Source organism: Hypanus sabinus, chromosome 7 (assembly GCF_030144855.1).
Source record: "Hypanus sabinus isolate sHypSab1 chromosome 7, sHypSab1.hap1, whole genome shotgun sequence".
In the NCBI taxonomy this organism is placed as follows: Eukaryota; Metazoa; Chordata; class Chondrichthyes; order Myliobatiformes; family Dasyatidae; genus Hypanus; species Hypanus sabinus.
In genome coordinates this window covers 73,378,042-73,402,535 of record NC_082712.1, presented here as the reverse complement: position 1 = coordinate 73,402,535, position 24,494 = coordinate 73,378,042, and the positions used below count along the sequence as shown (strand labels likewise).

Here is a 24,494-nt window from a genome sequence, read left to right as displayed (position 1 = left end):
TTTCTTGTGGGCATAGTCAATAAATCTATAGAATAACCATAACTATCAATGAAAGACCAGACAACTAAAGCATTCAACTGGAGTGCAGAAGACAACAGACTGTGCAAATACAAAGAGAATTAATAACAATACAGTAAATAAGCAATAAATATCAAGAGCACAAGATCAAGAGTCTTGAAAGGGAGTCCATTAGTTGTGGGAACATTTCAATGAAGGGGTAAGTGAAGTTATCCTCTTTGGTTCAAGAACCTGATGGTTGAGGGGCAGTAACTGTTCCTGAATCTGACAGTGTAAAAGCTGAGGCTCTTGTATCTTTTTCCTGATGGCAGGAGCATATCCTCCATAGTGGGGGTTCCTATGATGGATGTGACATTTCTTGTAGATGTGCTCAATGGTCAGGAGGGCTTTACCCATGATTCACAGGGCTATATCCACTACTTTTTGTAGGATTTTCCATTCAAGGGCCTTGGTGTTTCCACAGCAGGCTGTGATGCAGCCAGTCAATATATTCTCCAGTACACAGCAAAAGAAGTTTGTCAAAGTTTTAGATCTGCCAAACTTCTAAGGAAGTTGAAGCCCTACCATGTTTCCCTATGTACTGGGTCCTCTGAAATAATAACACCAAGGAATTTAAAGTTGCTAATGTTCTCCACCTCTGATCCTCTAAGGACTGGCTCACTGACCTCTGGATTCCTAATTAATATGCAATTCATGTTCATTATTAGGACAAAGCATTAGCAGCCTCTTACATGTAGAAAAACTAATTAAGGGGGTATAGATGAACATAACTGAGCAAAAGAAAAACAATCACTAAGTATTCCAATGGTAACTAGTGAAATAGATAGTTTTGATTATGTTCTAAAAAAATTGAACTGTGCATGGAGCTAGAGGACGATGATGAGGTGTTAAATGAATATTTCCAAAGATTAGTGATTTAGACCTTTGCTTTATTGATATTTTGATGACAATTTAGTAATGAACATGAATTTACTTTGTACTTTTGAACTTTCAGAATCTGCTAGTGCCACCAAATTTTGATTTACATTAAACAGCAAGAAATATGCATAAACTTAATGAAGTTTTATTTGCAACTTTGCAGGGTTTTAACAAGTCTATACACATGTATAGCTTTTGTTTACCTACTGTAAAAGATATACAACAGATTCACTGGATAGATTCTTGGGATGAAGGAATTAGTCCAAATAATGTAAGTAGTGAGCTGGTGAGTAGTAAACTCTAGAATAAATTTACAAAAATGAAATGTGATCCTACTCTAAGATTTTGAAAGGTACAAACAGGCTACTTTGTCAAGAACTCAGAGAAGTGTCTACAACTAGGAAGCATGTTCTCAGGGGTAAGGGATTAACTAATAAAACAGATGCCATTAGAACAATTTAAAGTACAAGGCTGTGAATCTCTGCATTGTAGATACTTAATTGTTGGGTATAATCAAAATCAAGATCAACTGGTTTTAGGGCACCAACTGGAGTATCAAAAGATGGGGTAAAAATAAGCACATGAGGATAAAGAAGGAGATCAGCATGTTGAATGTGAAGAAAACATAAGATACTACATGGCTTATTCTTGCTTGTTAGGCAGATAACAAACGTTCAGAACTAGCAGATAAACAAAGTTAATACAAATAAAGTAAAGCATTCTGGAAAGAACTAGGAGAAAAAATACATTGAATAGAAACAAAATGTAGAATTACACATAAACCTTTGAAGGTGGTGGCACAAATTCATAATATAAAAGTCTATCAAAATGAAACGTGTATTATCATTAGATTTATCAAAAGTGACAGAATCAAGAAGGAGGTTATGGAAATTTGTATTAAAAACCATTGGTTGAACTGTAGCCATATTCAATTCCAGTTAGCACGATTTAGGATCAATGCCCAGAAGATGTGTTATTACTCCAGGCACAAAGAGATTCATCAATAGAAAGGGAAAATTACTGACTACTCAATCAGTATAAATTAAGGCTCTGTGTAATAAGACATTTCTTTAGTGATCTTAAATAGAAATTATTTCAATTGACAGTAAAAATAACAAATAAAAGGCATTAATTTAAGCAAAAAGAAACAATGTACCCATGATTATGCTTTTAATGTAAAGATGGTCAAATAACCCAGTTTTAATAGCAATAATCTAAAAGAAGATGGTCACATTCCTGAAAAAGGAAAAAAAAATGTACAGATATAGTACAGGACTGCAGATACTGGAATGTAAAGATCTGTTTTTAAAAAAAAATGTCTAATAGATAAGAACAAGGGTATACTTTTAATTATAGTTCTTGAATGAACCAACACAAGTACAAAAATCAAAATAAAAATTTGTTCTGCTGTGCAGCTTGCATAAGAAAGCATTACATACCTCTTCAGCCAACTGGTCAACAGTCTTTTGATATGGTTCATTTCCTTTAAAAATATTCCCTTTAGGCTTATTCAAAAGTGGTGGACTTTGATCTTTGTCCTTATGCCATGTTTCCATTTTATCAACGTATGAACTCTCCAATCTACTTTCAAGAGGCTGCCCCATTACCAATGGTACTTCAATTGATTCCTGAGGAAAAAGCACTTTTTTAATTGAGTTATATAGTAGCAGTAAAAAAAAGATGACAATTTGTATGGCTTGCAAAATAGCATTTTATAAAAGAATTTGTCATATCTCATTTGCAAATATAACAAAGGTATCTTACCTCTGTAAAACATGAAGAACTAATTTGCTCATTTAGTTTTCTGATAGAAGGGGTGAAGCTGCAAAATCAAAAGCTTGAATTAAAAGAATGAATTAACAATTCCAATTAAATTATAAGATTAAAATGTGCACAGATGCATAATGTTCAAGCTAAGACACTTTGATTAACAACATTTCCATGAATGGTACCAAATCTTCAATCCACCTCCAGTCCACCTCACTCAATTCCAGCTCAGATGTCTTTGCTTGCTTTATAAATGCTAATTAACACTGATTGGTAGCCTTGCAACATGGAGGTCACAATTAGTGCAGCTTTGTGCAAAGCATTAAATTCTCTTCCATACCAGTGATTCAATTAATTATGCAGCTATCCTAATCCTGTTTCATATTTTCCATTCCAATGTTTAGTTAGCAAAACAAAACAAGTAACACTCACAACTCTGATCAAAATCAACCTTCCACTACTTCATTCCATTACTAAGTTAGCAACCATACCTCACAGCTGGATTTTCACTATTCATCCGAACTGAATAAATGACCTTCAATTGACCCTTATCTACATAAACTGGATTGTATCAATTCTGAGCTCAAAACAAAGCACATTATTCTTGTCATTTTTTCCCCTTCCATAAAACATCTCCTGGTGCACCCGTACGATTTTTGAACTGAATTGACTATATCCTTCACATACACAAGTAATAATCCTATGTTAAGTCTCTATCTAAATTTGCAATGGTAGTTATTTATAATAAATAGAACAGTCAATGTAACATACAAAAACACTCAAATCAGTGTGAGGTAATCAGTCTGATGGCCTGGTGGAAGAAGTTGTCCCAGAGCCTGTTGCTCCTGGCTTTTATGCTGTGGTACCGTTTCCCAGATGGTACCAGATGGAAGAGATTGTGGTTGGGGTGACTCAGGTCCAAAATGATCCTTCAGGCCCTTTTATCACACTTGTCTTTGTAAATGTTCTGAATTATGGGAAGTTCCCAACTACAGATGTCCTGGGCTATCCATAAAACTCCCTGCAGAATCCTGCGATTCAGGGAGGTACTGTTCCCATACCAGGATTGATGCAGCCAGTCAGGATGCTCTCAACTGTGCCCCTGTAGAAAGTTCTTATGATTTGGGGGCCCTTACTAAACTTCCTCAACTATCTGAGGTGAAAGAGGAGCTGTTGTGCCTTTTTCACCACACAGCCGGTGTGTACAGACCACATGAGGTCCTCGGTGATGTGGATACCAAGGAACTTAAGCTGTTTACCCTCTCAACCCCAGATCCATTGACGTCAATAGGAGTTAGCCTGTCTCCATTCCTGTTGCTACCAACCACTTCACCTGCACTTCCTCCTCCACTACTCCCGGTTTGCTGCTTTTACTCAATACTTCATTAACATCAGCAGCTAAGATGAAAAATACTATCCCTCTCTGCCACCACATGCTAAGGAAAACCTTCCTTTGTGAATAATCTAAATAGCGATGGGCAACAGAACATGCTTGTAACAGAGGTTTGACATCAATTTTTTGTTTGCCCCGTATCTGTCCACTCCGATTTCTCTCAAGTCGGCTTGGTCATCAAAAGGCTAATTTTATTCTAGGGAGATATTAGTGACAACTAGAGTAAATTTGGCTCTAGCCGTGTATCAGTCCCCCAAGCATTAAAAACAATAAATGGTAGAAAATCATTCAGTTCAGTCAGTTGCCCATGTTACACTTTCAAAAAACATAGTGAGATACACTTTGCAACGTAGTGAAATTTCCTTTGTGTCAAAAAAATATCAAATTACTTTCTAGTGTGTCACAGTTAACGTGCAACAAAAATCAAGCCATATTTTCTGCCTCCCACCGCAATCTGGTTTAAAAGTAGTTACATTCAGTTGCTAAGATAGTTTCAATTTAGTTAGAGAAACACAATAGCTTACATTCTATAGCTAAGTAATCCCATGGTTAATTTGATTGGAATCTGCAATGCTTTCAATTTCTGGTTCCAAGGTTTAAACTTTCCAAACCCATTTCTATATAATACAATACTCCCCTGTGTGCTCTTTTGTCCTTCATTCAATACAAACTAGCTTGTTTTCCCTTCTTTCCCCAAAATAGTATTTGGACTGAATTGTTTCTGGTTCCACAAAGGCTCCAGTCCCTCTGTGCTGCAACTCCACCCTCTTGAACTCCTGTGATTTTCATCAGACCACCATTACCTACACACCCATATTTGGAGCAACTCATCACATCACAGATAGAAGAGCCCCTCTTCAACTTCTGGACTACATTAAACAGTACTGACTCAGCAGCTAGACATGCCATCAATTTAAAGGATGGCCAATACAAATATGATATCTTTGACAAAACTGTGTGACTCCACCACATAAAAAGGGGAACCGATCATACATCAGTCCAAAAAAAAGACAAATGTCTTCTTTGCCAAGATACTTTTTGAAATGTACCTCAATAATAGATTGAATACTTTGAGAAAATGACAGACAAAATTGGCAAGATAAAAATAAATTCAAATTGTTTGAGCTAGTTTTTAAAATCCAAATAATTATTTTCAATTGAGTAAAAAAAGTCAAATACCTAACTCAAAGAGCAATAATGTAATCTACTAACATTAACACATAGCCAATGCAGAAATTTGTTCAAAATGCTTAACCAGTATAAACAAAATTCTTATTGCTCAAAAAATCTAAGTTCTAGCGCTGTACAATAAAAATGTTCCAAGATGAAAGCTATAACTAGAACAATCAAGATCTCCACACTTCAACAGATTCAAATAAAAATCTCAAATTTAAATGTAATTGAGTATACCTACCATTCTGAACACTGAAGTTTTGACATGCTTAGATCATTGGAGTCATTTGAAATGCTCAAGATACCAGCGTCATCTCTTTCAGAAGATTTTGTACAGGATTCTTCAAGCCCTGCCCAAAATACAGAAGTATTAGGCTGTTCTTTTTGATTTTTATAAGTGACTTAGTTAATGAAGTAGAAGAGTGGGTTAGCAAACTTGCAGATGACAAGGGTTAGAGGAGCTATGGATAGTATAGAAGAAAAAATTAATTAAGAGCTTTGCTTTAAAATCAATTTTAAGGAGCAAGACATTTCTTTTTTTAGCATTTTCTGAACTCACCTGAAAGTGTTGCAGAGTGTGAATAAAATATACTGCTTTTATAAGCTTCTTCTGAAGCAGGCTCAAATGATAAAGTTGGCATGGTCGGTAGAAGATCAAGGACCTTTAAAAAGAAACATTAATTATGAAGCTGATGGAATGCTACTTCTACACCTCAAACTAAATCAAGGCACACAAAGGATATTTGAAGGCAATATGATCAGAACGTTTTTTTTTATTCACTTGACATTACTGACAATTTTACTATTTAACACCAGCCGCATCAAAATTTGAGGCTGCTAAATGTCAACCATATTAGTCACATGTGACTCCTGTACCTTCTACCTGATGGCAGTGGCAAGGGAAGAATGTGACCTGGTGGCAGAGATCCCTGATGGATTATGCTTTCTTGAGACAATGCTCCATGCAGATGTGCTTAATGGTGGGGAGTGTTTGACTCATGATGGACTGGGCCATATCCACTACTATTTATATGATTTTTCAATTCAAGGGCACTGGTGTATTCATACCAAGCCATGATGCATCAAGTTAATATGTTCTCCACCACACAGCTACAAAAGTTTGTCAAAGCTTTAGATTCAGCATGGCATCTTCACAAACTCCTAAGGAAGTAGAGGTGATGCTGTGCTTTATTCATAATTACACTTGCATGTTGGGCCTAAGAATGGTCCTCCAAAATCTTATAATGTTATCACTGAAGAAATTAAATTTGATGACCTTCTCCACCTTAGATCCCTGATGAAGACTGGCTCACTGACCTCTTGTCTTCTTCCTCCTCCTCCTCCTGAAGTCAATAATCAGCCCTTGGTCTTGTTGACATTTGAGTAAAAGGTTGTTGTTTTAGTACCACTCAGTCAAGATTTTCAGTTTCCCTTCTGCATGCTGATTCATCACCACATTTGATTCGACATTATAGTGGTGTCATCAGCAAACTTAAATATGGCATTGGAGCTGTGATTAGCCACACTATAAGTGTAAAGTGAATAGAGCAGGGGGCTAAGTATACAGCCTTGTGGCACACATGTGCTGATGGAGATTGTGGAAGAAGTGTTGTTGCCAATCTGAACTGACTGGGGTCTGCAAGTAAGGAAATCGGGGATCCAATGCATGAGGTGGTATTGGCCTCAGTGTTAAATGCCAAGCAGTAGTCAATAAAGAACATTTTGATGCATGCATCTTTGGTGTCCAGAAGTTCCAGGGCTAAGTGAAGAGCCAATGAAATGGCATGTGGACCAGCTGTGCTGGAGTGGATCCAAATCCTCTCAGGAAGGAGTATATAAGTTTCATCACCAGCATCTCAAAACACTTCAATACTGTGGATTCAAGACATACTGGACGAATGCCATTGAAGCGGGTTACCACATTCTTCTTAGGCATCGGTATTATTGAAACCTGCTTGAAGTGGGTACCTCAGACTGCTGAAGCGAGAAGTTAAAGATCCCAGCGAATACTTCAGCTAGTTGATCAGTGCAGGTCTTTAACTCCAAAGTTTTCCCTTACAAAGTGATTTTCTCTCGTAAATAACTTTTCTGCACAGGATCAGGTTTGATTTTTTTCTACTCCTGTGAGACCCACACAATTATGTCTACGGATTAGGGTTCATCAGTGAAATTTATTATTGTGTTAATTAATCAAAACTGAAGTCTTGACTTTCCCAGAATGGCAAATATTTAGCAAAAGTGTCTACTCACAGGATATTTTTTCCTCATTGGGGAAAATCCTGTTCTATGCAAATACTGCTCCCATTTCTTGTCCCATGTGCTTTCCATTTTGGCTATTGATTGTTTCACAGAGGGAACTACTTCTTGTGTTATCTTCTGGCTGTGAAAAGAATTATACAAAACTAAGAAAAATCTAGCAGTTAAGTAAAATAGAGAAATAATATTTTCTATCGCATGCTGAAGTTTTTCAAGAACTTCTTATATACATGAAATCAATGATTCTAATGCTTGGATTTGCAAATGTAAACCAGCTGTAAAAAAAAAAGTAGAAAGAAAAATCTTAATGATCACCTCTAAATAATAAAATATCCCAAACCAGGAATTTTTCCCATTTACTAAGCAACAAAAATCACTCAAATTACATTAAGAAACTGTTACAGAAGTAGTAAAATTTGAAGGCAATGTAATATAGTAATGATTTTAGTAAATAGCAGAATGACGATTTCAATGTTAACAACATGAAGATGGACAGACATGCTTAACAGATCTGGGGGAAAACAAACTGCGGGGGGGGGGGAAAAAGAGGAGTAATTGTTTGTTTTATTGTTGCAATTCAAGAAACATTTACTTTCAGTAATAATTTTCTAACTAAACTCAGGGAAATTGTACAAGAGGTGATTGAAATGCTCGTGGCCCAAGGCATAAGAAGTCAATTTTAGAAAACCTACTGCGTCCGGTGCGGCCTTTTATATATTGGAGAGACCCGACGCAGACTGGGAGACCGTTTCGCTGAACACCAACGCTCAGTCTGCCAGAAAAAGCAGGATCTCCCAGTGGCCACACATTTTAATTCCACGTCCCATTCCCATTCTGATATGTCTATCCATGGCCTCCTCTATTGTCAAAATGAATCCAAACTCAGGTTGGAGGAATACCACCTTATATACCGGCTGGGTAGCCTCCAACCTGATGGCATGAACATTGACTTCTCTAACTTCCGTTAATGCCCCTCCTCGCCTTCTTACCCCATCCCTGACATTTTTAGTTGTTTGCCTGGTCTTCATCTCTCTCTGGTGTTACCCCCCTTTCTTTCTCCCGAGGCCTCCCGTCCCATGATCCTTTCCGTTCTCCAGCTCTGTATCACTTTCACCAATCACCTTTCCAGCTCTTAGCTTCATCCCACCCCCTCCGGTCTTCTCCTATCATTTCACATTTCCCCCTCCCCCCACTACTTTCAAATCTCTTACTATCTTTCCTTGCAGTTAGTCCTGATGAAGGGTCTCAGCCTGAAACGTCGACAGCGTTTCTCCCTATAGATGCTGCCTGGCCTGCTGTGTTCCACCAGCATTTTGTATGTGTTGTTGTTTGAATTTCCAGCATCTGCAGATTTCCTCATGTTTAGAAAGCCTAGCACGTTTATTTTTCAACATAGTCCCTTCCTACACACTTAGTCCAGCGGTCATGGAGCATACAGATCTTGGACCTCCAGAAAGTGTCCACAGCAGGGGTGATTGATAAGTTTGTGGCCTAAGGTGGAAGGAGATGAGTTATACAGCTTTCATTACATGCACATGCAGTTCAACTCTGAGTGATTATGCAGAAAGTTTGAAGTTAATAACTCATCTCCTTCTACCTTAGGCCACAAACTTATCAATCACCCCAATGAGTTACTAACTTCAATCAAACTTAACAATCACACCTGCTGTGGACACTTCCTGGAGGTCCAAGATCTGTATGCTCCATGACTGTTGGACCAAGTGTGTAAATGTAGGAGGGGCAATATTGAAAGATAAATGTGCTAGGTTTTCTAAAATTGACTCCTCCTGCCTTAGACAGTGAACATAACAATCACCCCTCATAATTTCAGTTAAGTACACTACAAATTATTGTGTGTTATTTAGACTTCCTCTTAACAAAATTTAAATTTCTCCCAAGATAGTAAGCTAATCTGTAAATTTTCAGAGATTAACATCCCCTACAATTATTTCAAAGTAACTGAACTAATATAGAAATTTCACATTGGAAAGCTGTGAAGTTTGGAAAGCTTTCACATTGGAAAGCTATTGGAATTAAAATAGGACATTAAAATATTCAGGTTACATTGAGACCACTGCACAATAACACACGAAACCAGTCAGAACAACCCAAAACAGCACTTGGATAAAGCCCAGTCCAATGTTCCTGGCTGCGGAAGGAGAAATGCTATCATTACTAAAAGAAGTAGAAGTTACACCATACATGTGAAAAAAAAGTTTTGTGAGAAATCTTCTTTGATAATTAAATGGTAAGTACACTAAGCAAAGAAGAATTTCCTTCTAAACTATGACTGAAAAAAGCAAGCAAAATTTAGAGAGCACAATTGACATACAGTTGGCCCTCCTTATCTATGGGTTCCGCATGCACAGATTCAACCAACCGCGTTTCGGGAAAACCCAGAAGTTCTCTCTCCAGCACTTATTGTTTGAGCATGTACAGACATTTTTTCCTTGTCATTATTCCCTAAAACAATACAGTATAACAACTATTTACATAGCATTTACATTGTATTAGGTACTAAAAGTAATTACAGATGATTTAAAGTACAGGCAGTCTTTAAGTTAGTAAGTCAGAACAGGTGCATAGAGTATTATTTAGCGTCATTTAGTCAAACGTTTGTCTTAATATATAGTATACATTTTACCTTTGTATGCATATAACACTTAAGAAATGTATGTATTTCAATAATTAAACCACTGCGTTGCTTAGTAATAATTGTAGCTTTCACATGTTCCATTATTTTCACTTTATCCTTTAAAATTGTTCCGATTGTTGACCGACTGTAGCCTAAACGCTTTTCCAATAACCAATTGTGTTTCACCTCTTGCCGATTGCTTTATTATTTCCACTTTATTTTCAATTGTAATCTTTTCCCGTCAACGGAACAGAAACACTGCAGATTCAGCAGCAGCCACAGGCAATGGGTCTGCACTCCCCTGGGTCCTTAAGTCCACCCGCAATGAGACAGCTTAAATAAGGTTTAGAGCTCCCCCGGGTCCTAAAGTCTACCCGCACTGAGACAGGTTAAATAAGGGACTTAAGCATCTGTGCTTTTTTGGTATCTGCGGGGGGGTCCCAGAACCAATTCCCCGCAGATAAGGACTGTATTAAAAGATTGGAGATGGGATAAAAGATAGTTTTTGATAATTTCCCCATGAACAAAAATAGCACAATACAAATTGCACTTCAAGGCCAATTTCATTCCTTGCCTCTTACCCAAATTTCCAATTAAGCTATTAAAGTTATAGATTTACCTTTTTTCCTTCATTTCAATTAGCTCATTTTTCAGAAATTCTGCTAAATTCTCCAAGGAAGGACGACGTTCTAATTCCGCTGAGCCTACTTGGTCACGCTGGTCACCAAGAAGTCTGAGAGACCAATTGCACAGCTGGGTTACGGCTGAAAGATTCAGTTTACCAGCTTTGTACAGATCATCAATCTGCAAACAGAATCAAATGTTTAAAGCACTAGACAAACGTCAGAGATCTAACATTTTAAACACTGGAACAGGTCAGATTCATTTAAACAAATGTCTATTTGCCGACATACTAACAACAAAAAAGTAGTATCCTCCTGTTCTATTTAGTTTATTGATTTATTGACTAATTTATTGATTAGAATTTGTTGTGTCAACATAGGTGATGAAAGTACTCAGTTCAATCTTTTCTCTACCTTACAACTGTAAGATTCAAGATTCAAAAACTTTATCGTCATTCTAACCATACATCAGCTCTGCAGGGCAGAATGAGACAGCGTTTCCCAGGGGCAAGTGCAATCATAACATAACAAACGCAACACTAAATAATATATAGTATATGTTGCCAATACTTCAACGGTGTTCTTATCAATTCATGCCCCTTAAAAAATATTTGGGCCAGACTTTAAACCAAATCGTAATAATGAGAGGTGTATCAATGCATAGTTCTTTCTGCTGCCAATCCAACCAAAGGGTGAACATCAGTCAGTGAAGGGCAGTCTATTTTAAACCTGCTTACTGAGGAGAGTCCAAAGGAGGTTCACAAAGATGATTCTGGAATTGAAAGGCTTGTCATATGAGGAGTGTTTGATGGTTCTGGGCCTGTACTCACTGGAGTTCAGAGGAATGTGGGGTGACCTAATTGAAGCCTACTGAATGGTGAAAGGCCTCAATAGAGTGGATATGGAGAGGGTGTTTCCTGTAGTGGGAGAGTCTAAGACCAGAGAACAAAGCCTCAGAATAGAGGGGTGTCCTTTTAGAATGGAGATGAGGAGGAATTTCTTTAGACAGAGTGGTGAATCTGTGGAATTTGTTGCCACAGGCAGGTGTGAAGGCCAGGTCACTGGGTATGTTTAAGACAGAAGCTGACAGATTCTTGAGAAGTTGGGGTGTGAAAGGTTACAGGAAGAAGGCAAGAGAATGGGATTTGAGAGGGAAATTGGATCAGCCATGATGAAATGGCAGAGCAGACTTGATAGGCCAAATGGCCCAATTCTGCTCCTCTATCTTCTGGTCTTCAACTTTAATTTTTCCCTTCACCACATCCCCAAAAACTGTACTAGGACAATACAACAAAAAAAAAACCTTTGTTATAAACTGCATTTTCTTCCAGTTGAAATATCATTATTTGATGAGATTTTGAATCCTACTTTGAAAGGATGCTGGTACTTTATTATCGAGCCATAACTCTTTAAAAAATTGCAGATGCTGCAAATACAAATTTGAAACATAAAATTCTAGAAACTTGTCCCAAAACATTAACTATATCTATTTCCACAGATCCTGCTTGACTTGCCAATTACTTCCAGCATTTTGTATTTTTAACATTTTAAAACAAGGCCGCAACTGACTAGAACCCTACAGGGAATTGCAATGATCAGCTCCAGAGAAAATTGAAACCAAACCATCCACCTTGGTGGCAGTAACAGGAAGAGAAGCCATCTGAATAGATAAAATGATAGACAAGAGAAAATCTGCAGCTGCAGAATATCCAAAACACACAAAATGCTAGAGGAACTCAGCAGGTTGGGCAGCATCTACGGAAAAGAGTAGTTGATGATTTGCGCCGCAACCCTTCTTCAGGACTGGGCAGCGGAGGAAGAACCACAAGGTGATGGGTGAAACCAGGAGTGGGGAGAGGGGTGAAGTAAAGAGCTGGGAAGTTGATTAGTGAAAGAGATACAGGGCTAGAGCAGGGGAAATCTGATAGAGAGCTCAGAAGGTCAAGGAAGAATGAACAGGAGGAGGAGTACCAGACAGAGGTAAGGAGATAAGGTAAGAGAGGGTAATAGGAATGGGGAATGGTGAATGGAAGTATGAGGTAGGTAAGTCCCTAGACCAGATGACAACACCCCAGGGTGTTGGAAGAGGAAGCTGATGAGATCGTGGAGGCATTAGTGATGATCTTTCAAGATTCACTAGATTCTGGAATGATTCCAGAGGACTGGAATATTGCAAATGTCACTCCACTCTTGAATTCTACTTTCACAAAGTTTATTCGATTTGATGTAACATTACTGCAAGATAGGGGGAGAAATAGGTAAAATATTGATGTAGACTAGCTTTGCATAAAAATACTTGCTTCACTGACAGCAGCTGTATGCTTTAGTGAGCATCATGGATTTCATGCCATCATGAAGCAGATACAAGATGGCAATGAATTTCTTTCAGCAGATGAACTGTAGAATATTGCACTATCTAGGTGACTGAATAGAGTCAGAAGAATTGCTGAGGCTTATTGCATATTTCTTGGAGTGGTTGCAGGTGATACATGTTCACTGTATCTCAAGAATGGATGAAGTTCACACTGAGGAACAGCTCTTTGGCCATGGGGAACAAGTGGCTGAGACGAACCTTGCCACTGACATTTTTTAAGCAAACAACACAAACACCTGTAGTTAGATGGATTTTTCATTGGACAGATAATCATAGTTACAAAACCCAAGGGCACCTGTGATAGTCCCTTTCCAGATACAGATGAGGAGGTAGTGGATTTGACACTAATGCCCTTAATTGCTTCATTATAGGATTTGAGTTTAATATTGTCTGGTCCTGAAGCTTTCTGTGTAAAAGGGTTGGGAATTTGGTTAGATGTACACATAGAACCAGGAGACAGCAGCATGTATTGGCATCAGAGATGATAAACAGCTGGAATTAGTAGCATGAGAAAGGTGTACGTGGTAAATGGGAGGCCTTCAAAAGTGAAATTTCGGAAGTGCAAAGGTTGTTATGTGCCAGTCAGAATAAAAGGTAAAAATAATAGGTTTAGGGAACCTTGGTTTACAAGAGATATTGAGGCCCTGGTTAAGAAAAACAAAAGAAGGTGCGTGGCAGGTAGAATCAAATGAGGTACTTATGGAGTACAAGAAATGTGAGAGAACACTTGAGAAATAAATCAAGAGGGCTAAAAGAAGCCATGAGGTTGCCCTAGCAAACAAGGTGAAGGAAAATCCTAAGGAATTCTATAGATACATTAAGAGCACAAGGGATAACATTGGTCCTCTGGAAAAATCAGAATGGTAATTTATGCATGGAGCCAAAAGAGATTGGGAGAGGGGGGGCGTGGTGGAGAGAAGGATTTTAAATAGATTTTATGCATCTGTATTTATGGGAGACAGATTCTACAGAACTAAGGCAAAGCAGCAGTGACTTCATGGACCCTATACAGAATAGAGAAGAGGAAGTGTTTGCTGTCCTGAAACAAATTAGGGTGGATAAATCACTAGAGCCTGACTATCAAGGTGTTCTCTCAGACCTTGTGGGAGACAAATGCACAAATTGTAGCGGCCCTATCAGAGATATTTAAATCATCCTTAGTGACAGGTGAAGTACCAGAGGATTAGAGTATAACTAATGTTGTTCCACTGTTTAAGAAAGACTCTAAAAATAACTAGGAAACTGTAGGCCAGTGAGCCTTACGTCAGCAGTAATGGAGGTATTGGAAGGTATTCTAAGGAACCAGATGTGAGTGTATTTGAACAGACATGGACTGATTTGGGATTGTCCGCAGGGCTTCATGCATGATAGGTCATACCTAACCAATCTTACTGAGTTTTTCAAGGAAGTTACTAGAAAAGTTGATGAAGCCAAGGCAGTGAATGTTCTCTATATGGATTTTAGCAAGGCACTTTTCAAGGTCCCACATGGAGGTTAGGTTGGTCAAAAAGGTTCAGTTGCTCAATATGCAAGATGAGGTAGTAAATTGTATTTGACAATGGCCTTGTGGGTGAAGCCAGAGAGTAGTATTAGATGGCTGTCTCTCTGACTGGAGACCTGTGAATAGTGGAGTGCTTGCTGGTGTGTGTCATCTATATCAATGATAAGGTGGTTAACTGGATCAGCAAATTTGCTATGACACCAAGATCAGGGGTGTAGTGAACAGTGAGGAGGACTATGAGAGCTTGCAGGTGGATCTGGACCACCCGGAAAAATGGCAGATGGAATTTAATGCAGACAATTGCGAGGTGTTGCACTTCAGTCGGACCAACCAGCCTAGGTCTTACACAGTGAACAGTAGGACAGTGAGGAGTGCTGTAGAACAAAGGGGTCTAGGAATACAGGTCTGCAATTGAAAGTGGGGTCACAGGTAGATAGGGTTGTAAAGAAAACTTTTGGCACATTGGCCTTCACAAATCAAAGTACTGAGTACAAGAAATGGGATGTCATGTTAAAGTAGTATAAGCCTAATTTGGAGTACTGTAAGGTTAAAAGAGTACAGAGAAAATTTACAATGTTATAATCTGGATTGGAGAACTCAAGTTATAAGGAAAGATTGAACAAGCTAAGATTTTATTTCTTGGAATGTAGGAGATTGAAGGGAGATTTGATAGAGGTATACAATATTATTAGGGGTATAGGTAGAACAAATGCAATCAGGCTTTTTCCACAGAGGTTGGGTGGGACTACAACTAAAGGTCATGGGTTAAGGGTGAAAGGTGAAAATTTTAAAGGGAATATGAGAAGAAACTTCTTCAATCAGAGGGTTGAGAGAGCTTGGAATGAGCTACCAGCACAACTGGTGCATGCAAGCTCAATTTCAACATTTAAGTTCAGATAGATACATGGATAGTAGGGATATGGAGGGCTATTGTACCAGTACAGGTCGATGGCTGTAGGCAGTTTAAATGATTCAGCACAGACTAGATGGTCAAACGGCCTGTTTCTCTGTTGTACTTTTCCATGACAGTACGACTCCATGACACTGGGCACAATTAAACATTGACATTTAATTTGCTCACGTACAATCCTTTGATTCCTGTTCCAATAAATACTGCTCTACTACAGACAAATCTCCTTATCTATAAGACAAGGAAGTCTGGTAGATTGAAGGTCCAATCATGCAATCTCACAATACCTAACTCCATACTCAAAGATTATTAACTGCCTTCTTAATTCAGAAAAAAATTAGAAATAGACAAATGTTGCCTTTGCCAGCAGTGTTCATATTCTGCAAATTAACAATTTTATATTTAAGTTTAACATGTAGTATGTTAAGGTTTAACTAATTGATACAATAATAATCTTAACCAGGATACCAGATAAGGCAATACAATTCTCCATGAGATCTTATTCAGTGGATGAGACATGAGAATAGAATTTTTCTAAAGAACTGCATCAAATCCTGTAACACATTAACAAAAATATGATGTGTGTGGTGCGCCAAAGGGAATTACCCACAACAAAGTAGCCACCCTTGGGGGGGTGGGGGGGGGTGTGTGTGGAGGAATGGCTTTCAAAAACACTTATCAAATTCTCATAACTGTATTCGTAGAATTTTATAAACTATACAAGCAATGAGAGACACGGGCTTTGCTTTTTTAAAAAAATGACTTTGCCCAATAATTAACCTTTATGCAACAGAAACTTTTGAACAGCATTGATCATTATGAAGTATACTCACTTGATCTGCTTCTTGTTCAATCTTAATTATTAATGGTCTTGGAACTTTTAATACAACATCAGTCCCATCAAGAATACTCATGTCTACACGACCCTCCATTATGGAATCAATAACTTCCTTTTCTTTCTCCAACTCCAACAACGTGTCCATTACTGTGTTCCACATCTCACGTGGCTAAATGAAAGTAGTTTTAGTGCAACAAATTACACAAAGTAGTTCAATGAAATAGTGCAAAGTATACACAATTCTTACTCAATACTAATTTATCTCACTCCATATAGACTGATTACTATAATTTTAGGCAAGATGACATTCCATAAGTCAGTTTTAAGAATGAACCAGTAACCGAAATACTGAACAACAAACTTACAGATTTCAAGTCTTCTTAGAAATTTTTAATAAGGTTGCAGATGCTGGATTCTAGAGCAAAAAAGCAAACTGCTGAAGTAGTCTCAATGCAGGGTCTCAACCAGAAGCACTGAGATTGCTTTCCGTCCCCAAAGAAGCTGCATGACTCACTGTGTTCCTCAAGCAGTTTGTTTTTTCCTCAAACAAGTGGTGATAAGGCTTCCTCACTTCTAGAACATCTCTGACCATAGTTCAAAATTCATTCTTAGATACAATTTACAAAAAAAAAATCACTAAGGATGCTTAGCAGGAAGACATTTGCAATCAGACTCTCCACATGAACATGTAATAGCAATATTTATAAATTTTCATTTTCTATAAAAAAATTCACAAAACTGGGTAGGTCTATAGCCAAAAAAACTAACGTGTTAGAAAGTAGTAAAAATAAACAGCAACCTTGTCTAAAACTTGTATCCCATTATACAAGCAATCAGTTTTACCAAGCAACTAGTTCAGCACAGAAATGTAAAAAAGTAAAGACAATTTTGCTATCGATCAATTAAAAATTAAAGGAAATTAAATTATTTTGATACAAACCTCATTCAGTTCTGGAAAACTTTCTTCTGTGAAGCCACTGGCAGCTCTAGCAAAAAGTTTAAAATTTTTTTTAACAGTTTATACACTGTAGATCTTTATATAGAGCACATACAAAAAAAAACCCCAAGCAATTTAGGATGCAAGCATGCATGATTTTAAAAGGAAAAAATTATTTCACATCAGGTCAACTATCATCAATTGTCTCTAATCTCCTACAGCAAAACAAGTTATTTTGGACTTTATGCTGTGATTGACAAGAACAAATTGAGGGGGAATTTTTTTTTTACATTTTAAGCAAATAACTGATTAACAAAGCTAAGCAATACATCAATAATAAGAGAAAAAAGTGTTAAGAATACATTTTTGAAAAAGAAAAAGAAAAAAAAAGGAACCACAACTAAAAAAACCCCACTAACTGAAAAAAAGCAAAAAAAAAACCATTGGGAGCACAACCCCGGAGCTATACATCATACAAGTTTCCATTTAAAAAAAATCAATCCGTCAACTCAAATCCACTTAAAGAAAAACTGGAAGGAAACCATACTAATTAACTCAAATCAAATGATAGTAGTGGGCAAATGAACCCCACCTGTTCTCAAAAATCAAATCGAGGATTGAAAGTTCGACTTCTGATTTTCTCCAAACTAAGACATAACATCACCTGAGAACCATTGTAATAATTGTAATATGATGGGGAAAATATTTAACTTTCTGCCTCTTTACACAGTACATCAAGCTCTAGGTGATGAACGCATGAAGCTCATTCATCACCATTGCATAACAAGTACTGCAATTGGCTTTATCTTTTTCTAGAGCATAAATGAGAACATTTACATTTGACAATAATTTCATTCTAGGTATGGACACAGGACAATTTATTCTTATGATAATAAACTAGATAATAATGATCAATAGTCTGAAACTCTGGCTGTAGTCCAATAGTTTACTCTAACTGGTAAACTGGCTGTGGTCCAATAATTTACACTAACTGGTACCCATCTATACCTTCCTGCACAATATTATAATTATATAACTCCATACAGTTCCATTATATAGCTCCATACAGTGCAGACCCCATCAACTCACTTTGTCCATGCCAATCATGATTCCTATCCACACTAATCCCACTAGATCTTTATCCCTCCAGCACTATCTAAACGCCTTTTAAACGGTGTAAATGTATCTACCTCTTCCATCACCTATGGTAACTCATTCCATATATATCTACCACTATGTGGAAAAACTTGCCCCTTAGCTCTCCTTTAAGGATTCACTTTGAAAACACACATCAGATCTTGTGATCCCTTTTGTATCAGCCTACCAATGGAACCTCATCAAAAGACTTAAAGTCCATGCAAACTCTGTCCACAGTCTGCTTGCAATTTCTACAGTTACCCTCTCAAAAAACTGATTACGCAGCATGATCTCCCCTGCGCATAACACATTATCACTCATTTCACTGCCCAGCCATAAACTGACAACCGATTTGATTCCATCTCTCAGAAGGGACAAAAATACCAATCTTTGTCTCTTCTACATCCTGCCCTTCAATACAATTAACTTAATTTACATCTGGTCCTCACAAAGTGTATCAGCAACCCACATCCCATTGTTGAGTCAGAATTCAACAACACAACCATCACCAAATGAAGAATATTAAAATTTGAGATCATAAGGCACATTCAGATGAAATGTTTTCTCAAATTAAAGTAATGATTTTCACCAGATGTTTATCCTGTAAACTAATAGCATTACCCATTAACCATCTACCAATGTTGATATTATGAACCAGAGAGCTAAACGAATCTTACTTTTCTAGTAGGACCTTCATTTCTTTATGCTGTTTCTCCAAGGCTTGATTTTCTTTAACCAGTAATCTAGAGATAAATATAAAAGTTTGCTTGTTATACAGGTCATTTATCACAAATAACCCAGCTAAGCCCATTTCATGTGAAAACTGACTACAGAAAAACACGTACATCTTTAAAATCACACGAGTGATTTTTTTAAAAAAAAAGCATGACCCAGGAAAACTTAACAAGAGCTTAGATGAAGTAGTGTATTTTAAGAGGAAGTTCCAAACACCAGAAAAAGGTCAGAATGTAGGGATAATATTCAAGAGACAAGTAAAGGAAGGAGTGGTGGCATATACAAGATGAGCTTTCACTTCAAAATAAAAGACAAGACGTTTAACCTCAAATGGTGAATAATCTTCACCATTAAACTTCCTCAAAATGCATACCTTTGTGCATACAATATCTGATGTTGGATGCTGCCACTTGATGCCCAATTCTGATTGTTCCTGATACAAGGACACAATTAAGAGCCAACAACCTTAATGGATCCAAAGTCATTTATAGGAGGCCCCAGCTTACAGAAGATCTGATGTACAAAAAACTGACTCATGCAAATTCTGCCAGACTCTGCTGTCAGGTATAGTTCTTGAATCTTTTCACCAGAAAATAATGCAGAGCTAACCAACAGAGAAAGACAATATCTTATCCAAACTCTTCCAGTGGAGATCAAGTAATACAAACTTCAAGTGATCTCGTTAGTGTACACTTACTTTTAATGAACTGCTAATCGTTTTCCTTGCTAACAGCAAATTAACTCTGCCATCACTCCTGCCGAACTGCAAACATTTGCCACAGAGCTCCCGGTGCGGCCTTCTATATATTGGTGTGATGTACTGTGTCTGGTTCTCCCGGTGCGGCCTTCTATATATTGATGAGACCCGTCGCAGACTGGGGGACCGTTTCGCTGAACACCTACGCTGTCTGCCAGAGAAAGCAGGATCTCCTAGTGGCCACACATTTTAATTCCATGTCCCATTCCCATTCTGATATGTCTATCTATGGTCTGCTCTACTGTCAACACCTTAAATTCTGTCTGGGTAGCCTCCAAACTAATGGCATGAACGTTGATTTCTCTAACTTCCGTTAATGCCCCTCCTCCCCTTCTTACCCATCCTTTATTTATTATTCCCCCCTCCCCTTTTTTCTCTCTCTGCCCCTCTCACAATCACTCCTTGCTTGTACTCCATCTCCCTCTGGTGCTCCCCTCTCCCTTTCTTTCATCCCATGATTCTTTCTCTTCTCCACCTATGTATCCCTTTGGCCAATTACCTTTCCAGCTCTTAGCTTCATCCCTCCCCCTCCTGTCTTCTATAATTTCAGATCTCCCTCTCTCCCCCCCACTTTCAAATCTCTTACTATCTTTTCTTTCAGTTAGTCCTGGTGAAGGGTCTCAGCCCGAAATATCGACTGTACTTCTCCCTATAGATGCTGCCTGGCCTGCTGCGTTCCACCAGCATTTTGTGTGTGTCACAGTTCATTTGTTAGTAGCAATTCATATCAGTTTTGCAGACCAGACCTCCAGGTCCATCAAGGATAAAGATTTCACGTGACTTGGGAGGAAAAGTTTCATTTCCAACGTATGGAAAATTCAGTTTTTGAACAGATCACAGGAACAGAACTTTTACTTAAGCAGTGCACTCCTTGTATAAAGCTGGACTGAGTGATGACAGCATTCCCTCCCTGGGGAGCATTAGCAAACTGGATGAGATTTCATGAAAGTCTGACAGTTTGTTTTTTTTGTTACTAGGGATCTGAACTTGCATCTCCAAATCAATAGTCTGGAACTCTGGCTGTAGTCCAATAGTTTACTCTAACTGGTACCCATCTTTCTTCCTGCACAATATTATAATTACACAACTCCCATTTTTGTAACATTTTTCCCTCTTAACATTAATTTCTATATGGTCTCCATTGAAGATGTCAATCAAAATAACTAGATTTCAATTATATCTTGTTTCTAAAAACGATTGCCAGGGATTAAGATCAGTAGGTATTGAAATGCTGATTAACCATTAAAGTGATCACTATATTATGGTTTACAGGGCATTTCAACGGTATAGCTGAACCAACAACCGCCTCCAGCAACTCAGACCTCTCATGCTGTCCATGTGGAAAAGCACTCTGCCTGAGCATTTCCTCCAGATGCTCTGTTTCCTCCCATATCCCAAATAAGTGTAGGTTGGTAGGTTGGCCATTGTATAGTAGCCCTGGTGTAGGAGGGTAGTAGAATTAGGGCAGAGCTAACAGAAACGTGGGGAGAATAACAAGACTAAACTAGTACATGACAGTTGGTGTAGACTTAATTGGCTTGAGGGCTTATACAACTTTACAACTATTTTGTAAACAAAATCTGGAAGTTAATATTTCTATAATATCTAAAGCCAGAGAACATAGGGTTAAGGTGAGAGTAACAGGACTGAAAATAATAACTTTATCTCTCCCACTCAGTGTGTGGTTGCAATTTGAAACACTACCCGAGGGCACAATGGAGGCAGGGACTTGCATAACATTAAAAATATCTAGATCAGAACTGGAATCACCAAGGCTTAGTTGCTTGTGGGCTAAGTGTTCGTAAATAGAATTAATGTTCATATATCTGTTGGGTTCATGGCCGTTTCAGTGCTGTACAACTCTGTTGTAGTATAGCATTACATCATACCATTTTATTAGCCACACAGCATTTCAAAACCAAAAAGATGGCTTTGAAACACTATCACATAATAAATATTTAACCATAATGGAAATGAGGCAGGCGTTGTCTGACATTTTCAAGTCTTCTTTCAGTTTATCGGATAAGTGCCGGTTGTCTAAAAGGTGCCGAGGGAATACACTGGTTCAGTACCTACCAAATTCACTTAATCCCCTATAGGGTGCCGAAGGATTTTCCCTGAAGCCTCTGGCCACCCAAAATGCATTATACAATTACAAGCAGCAAAGCCCAAAAGAGAAAAAAAAAAGATTGCTGAAGCTCTGATAGAAATTTTTGCACCTTCAATGGGGATGAGTGAAGTACCAGAAGACCTATGGACAGTCAATGTTGTCCCATGTTCAAAAATAAGCCTGGATACTATAGGCTGGATTCATCAGTTGTAAGGTATTGAGAAAGATTTGAGGGGCAGGGCTTAACTTCACTTGGAAAGAAATAGTGCTTTTAATATCACAAAGTTCAAACCAGCTATAACAAAAATGTACATCAGCCCACCCACCAAAAATGGATTTGGAGAGAGTTAATTTCAATGGGATAAGAACAAATTTGGCCCACAAACTGAAAACAGAGCGACACAACTGTAATTCACCCATGAGTGGTCTTTATTGACTAACAAGAGTTAATCAGTAAAGGACATCTTAATTCTTCTTCACTCAAGAAAAGCCACAGTGTAATTGTGACCATTTTATCTGCAATCGCTCTTTTATCAGCAGTCCTTGCAGTCGCAATGGTGTCAAGCATAGAATTCCATTCCTTCAAATACAGGAATGGTGATACATTAAGGCATTACTGCATACAACTTTTAGAGGTGATTTTATTATCTTGGTTGTAGTAACCACAGGCAGCTCAGAGACATTAATACAATTCACAGTTTGCCACAACTCATTTGGACATATTAAACCCATCGATAGAGATATCAATTACTGCAATTCAAAGAATAGTGAGAGACTGGGCTACAGTCTCCTTGTTTCATAAAAAAAATGTTACAGCTGCTCTGAATCTACTAACTAAGACCGGGCTATAGTCTTGTTTCATAAAAAACATTACAGCTGATGGGTAGGTGGCAAATCTTTTTGCAATATCAGTATAAATACAAAACACCAGACTATATTAAAAAAATGCATTTATCCAAATATACTCACGCTTCCCTTCTTTTATATTCTTCAACGACAAAAGCTTCTTTCTGAATTCCTTCTATAAACTGGCTACGTGCAACACAACATTTCATTGCTGCTATATGAAGGTCTTGTGATCTTCCCCTTACTCTCTTGTTGCGCCAGTTGTTCTCTATTTTAAGTGTAGGAGGATAAAACATAGAATTAAGAAACACTTCAAAATCATTTAATGAGAATCTTGCCTTCTAATTTGATAGAATAAAATTCCCCTTAAACACTGCATCCTGGATTCTGAACTTTCAATACAGATAGTGTACATACTCTCAGTGCAAGTTTTATTTGAGGAACTTCTAATGGGAGGCCGTAAATTAGCGACCTTTAAAGCTGCAATTTTAATATCAATGCGAAGTTTTTCAAAGGAGCAGGAAAATTCCAAATACGTTGAGCTTTAAATTATATTTCCCTTTTCTAAAAAATTTACTTCAGCTGCATTACAAAGTTTCAATGGACCTTTTGACTTGGGGAAAAGAAATGTAAAATACCGTTGACTTCAGACAGGTAACAGCAAAAGGTAATATTCTACCGCTGCTAGTGAAAGGGATCTGCCAGTATCTGTGCAAAACTAAACTAGCAAGATTAGTTCGAAGTAAGTAAAAAAACCTGACCGAGTGGTAAACTGAAAGCTAACTTCAAATTGTGCTGGCATTGGTAACATACTTTCACAAACCTAGCTAAAGTCAAGTGAAGTAATGAGGTAAACATCTAATGTACACCCAATCAACACTGCAGAAACCAAAATCAACACCCAAATCACAACTTTAAAAATTTCTTTACTGTAAAATAGTTTGATCTAAGAACCTGAAAACGTCGCAACACAATAAAAAAGGTACAGAAAGCAGGCAAGGTCAATTAACACAAGAACAAGCCCTTCTAGATTAACTGTAAATATTTATGAGTAGATTGTCAATCTAAATGTGAACAAAATAGATTTTTCTAAATATTTCTGATAATTGTAAAGCACAGAGATGTTACACAACCTCCAATCTAGTGAGAAAATTTAAAAATTTATGACTAAAAGTTTAAATATTGAGTATATTTCAAAAGATCATTTCAATTTAACCCAAAAATATTCACTTACTTTCAATTTGTATATTTAACTTGTGCGTGAGTACATATTTTGCAAAAGCGTACATAAGATTAATAAATTTAGGACCTCCAGGAGAAAGAAATAAAGAAGCCACAACTTGAGGAAAACCATTTCCAACTTCTTCCTTTATGGGTTTAAAAAAAAAACTGTTTTAAAACATGAAGGCACATTATTCCAAATATACAGTTCAATGTTATGAAATATAACCAAATGCTATCTGCAAAAGCATCAAAATGTTACCAGTGGTTTTCTTCTATGACAGGCATTACCGCTACCTAACCCTGACCAGAAAAATATATTGGATGTATCAAGGATAGACCACC

General features: G+C 37.6%; 1 protein-coding gene and 1 non-coding gene across 2 annotated transcripts in view; both read right to left on the bottom strand.

Annotated features, from left to right (window-relative positions):
* Positions 1-24,494, bottom strand: part of haus6 (HAUS augmin-like complex, subunit 6) — a 49,644-nt gene that overhangs the window by 13,290 nt on the left and 11,860 nt on the right. Inside the window, exons 4-14 of the mRNA XM_059974885.1 lie at positions 24,163-24,295; positions 23,052-23,196; positions 19,158-19,223; positions 17,347-17,392; positions 16,402-16,575; positions 10,780-10,964; positions 7,520-7,649; positions 5,829-5,931; positions 5,511-5,619; positions 2,701-2,758; positions 2,376-2,564 (exon numbers count right to left, since the gene is read on the bottom strand). Of these exons, the coding sequence (XP_059830868.1) occupies positions 2,376-2,564; positions 2,701-2,758; positions 5,511-5,619; positions 5,829-5,931; positions 7,520-7,649; positions 10,780-10,964; positions 16,402-16,575; positions 17,347-17,392; positions 19,158-19,223; positions 23,052-23,196; positions 24,163-24,295 (1,338 nt within the window). The remainder of the gene's footprint in view (positions 1-2,375; positions 2,565-2,700; positions 2,759-5,510; positions 5,620-5,828; positions 5,932-7,519; positions 7,650-10,779; positions 10,965-16,401; positions 16,576-17,346; positions 17,393-19,157; positions 19,224-23,051; positions 23,197-24,162; positions 24,296-24,494) is intronic.
* On the bottom strand, positions 4,221-4,352 carry LOC132397589 (small Cajal body-specific RNA 8). Its single transcript, XR_009513403.1, has one exon. It is a non-coding gene; the product is annotated as a small Cajal body-specific RNA 8 (non-coding RNA).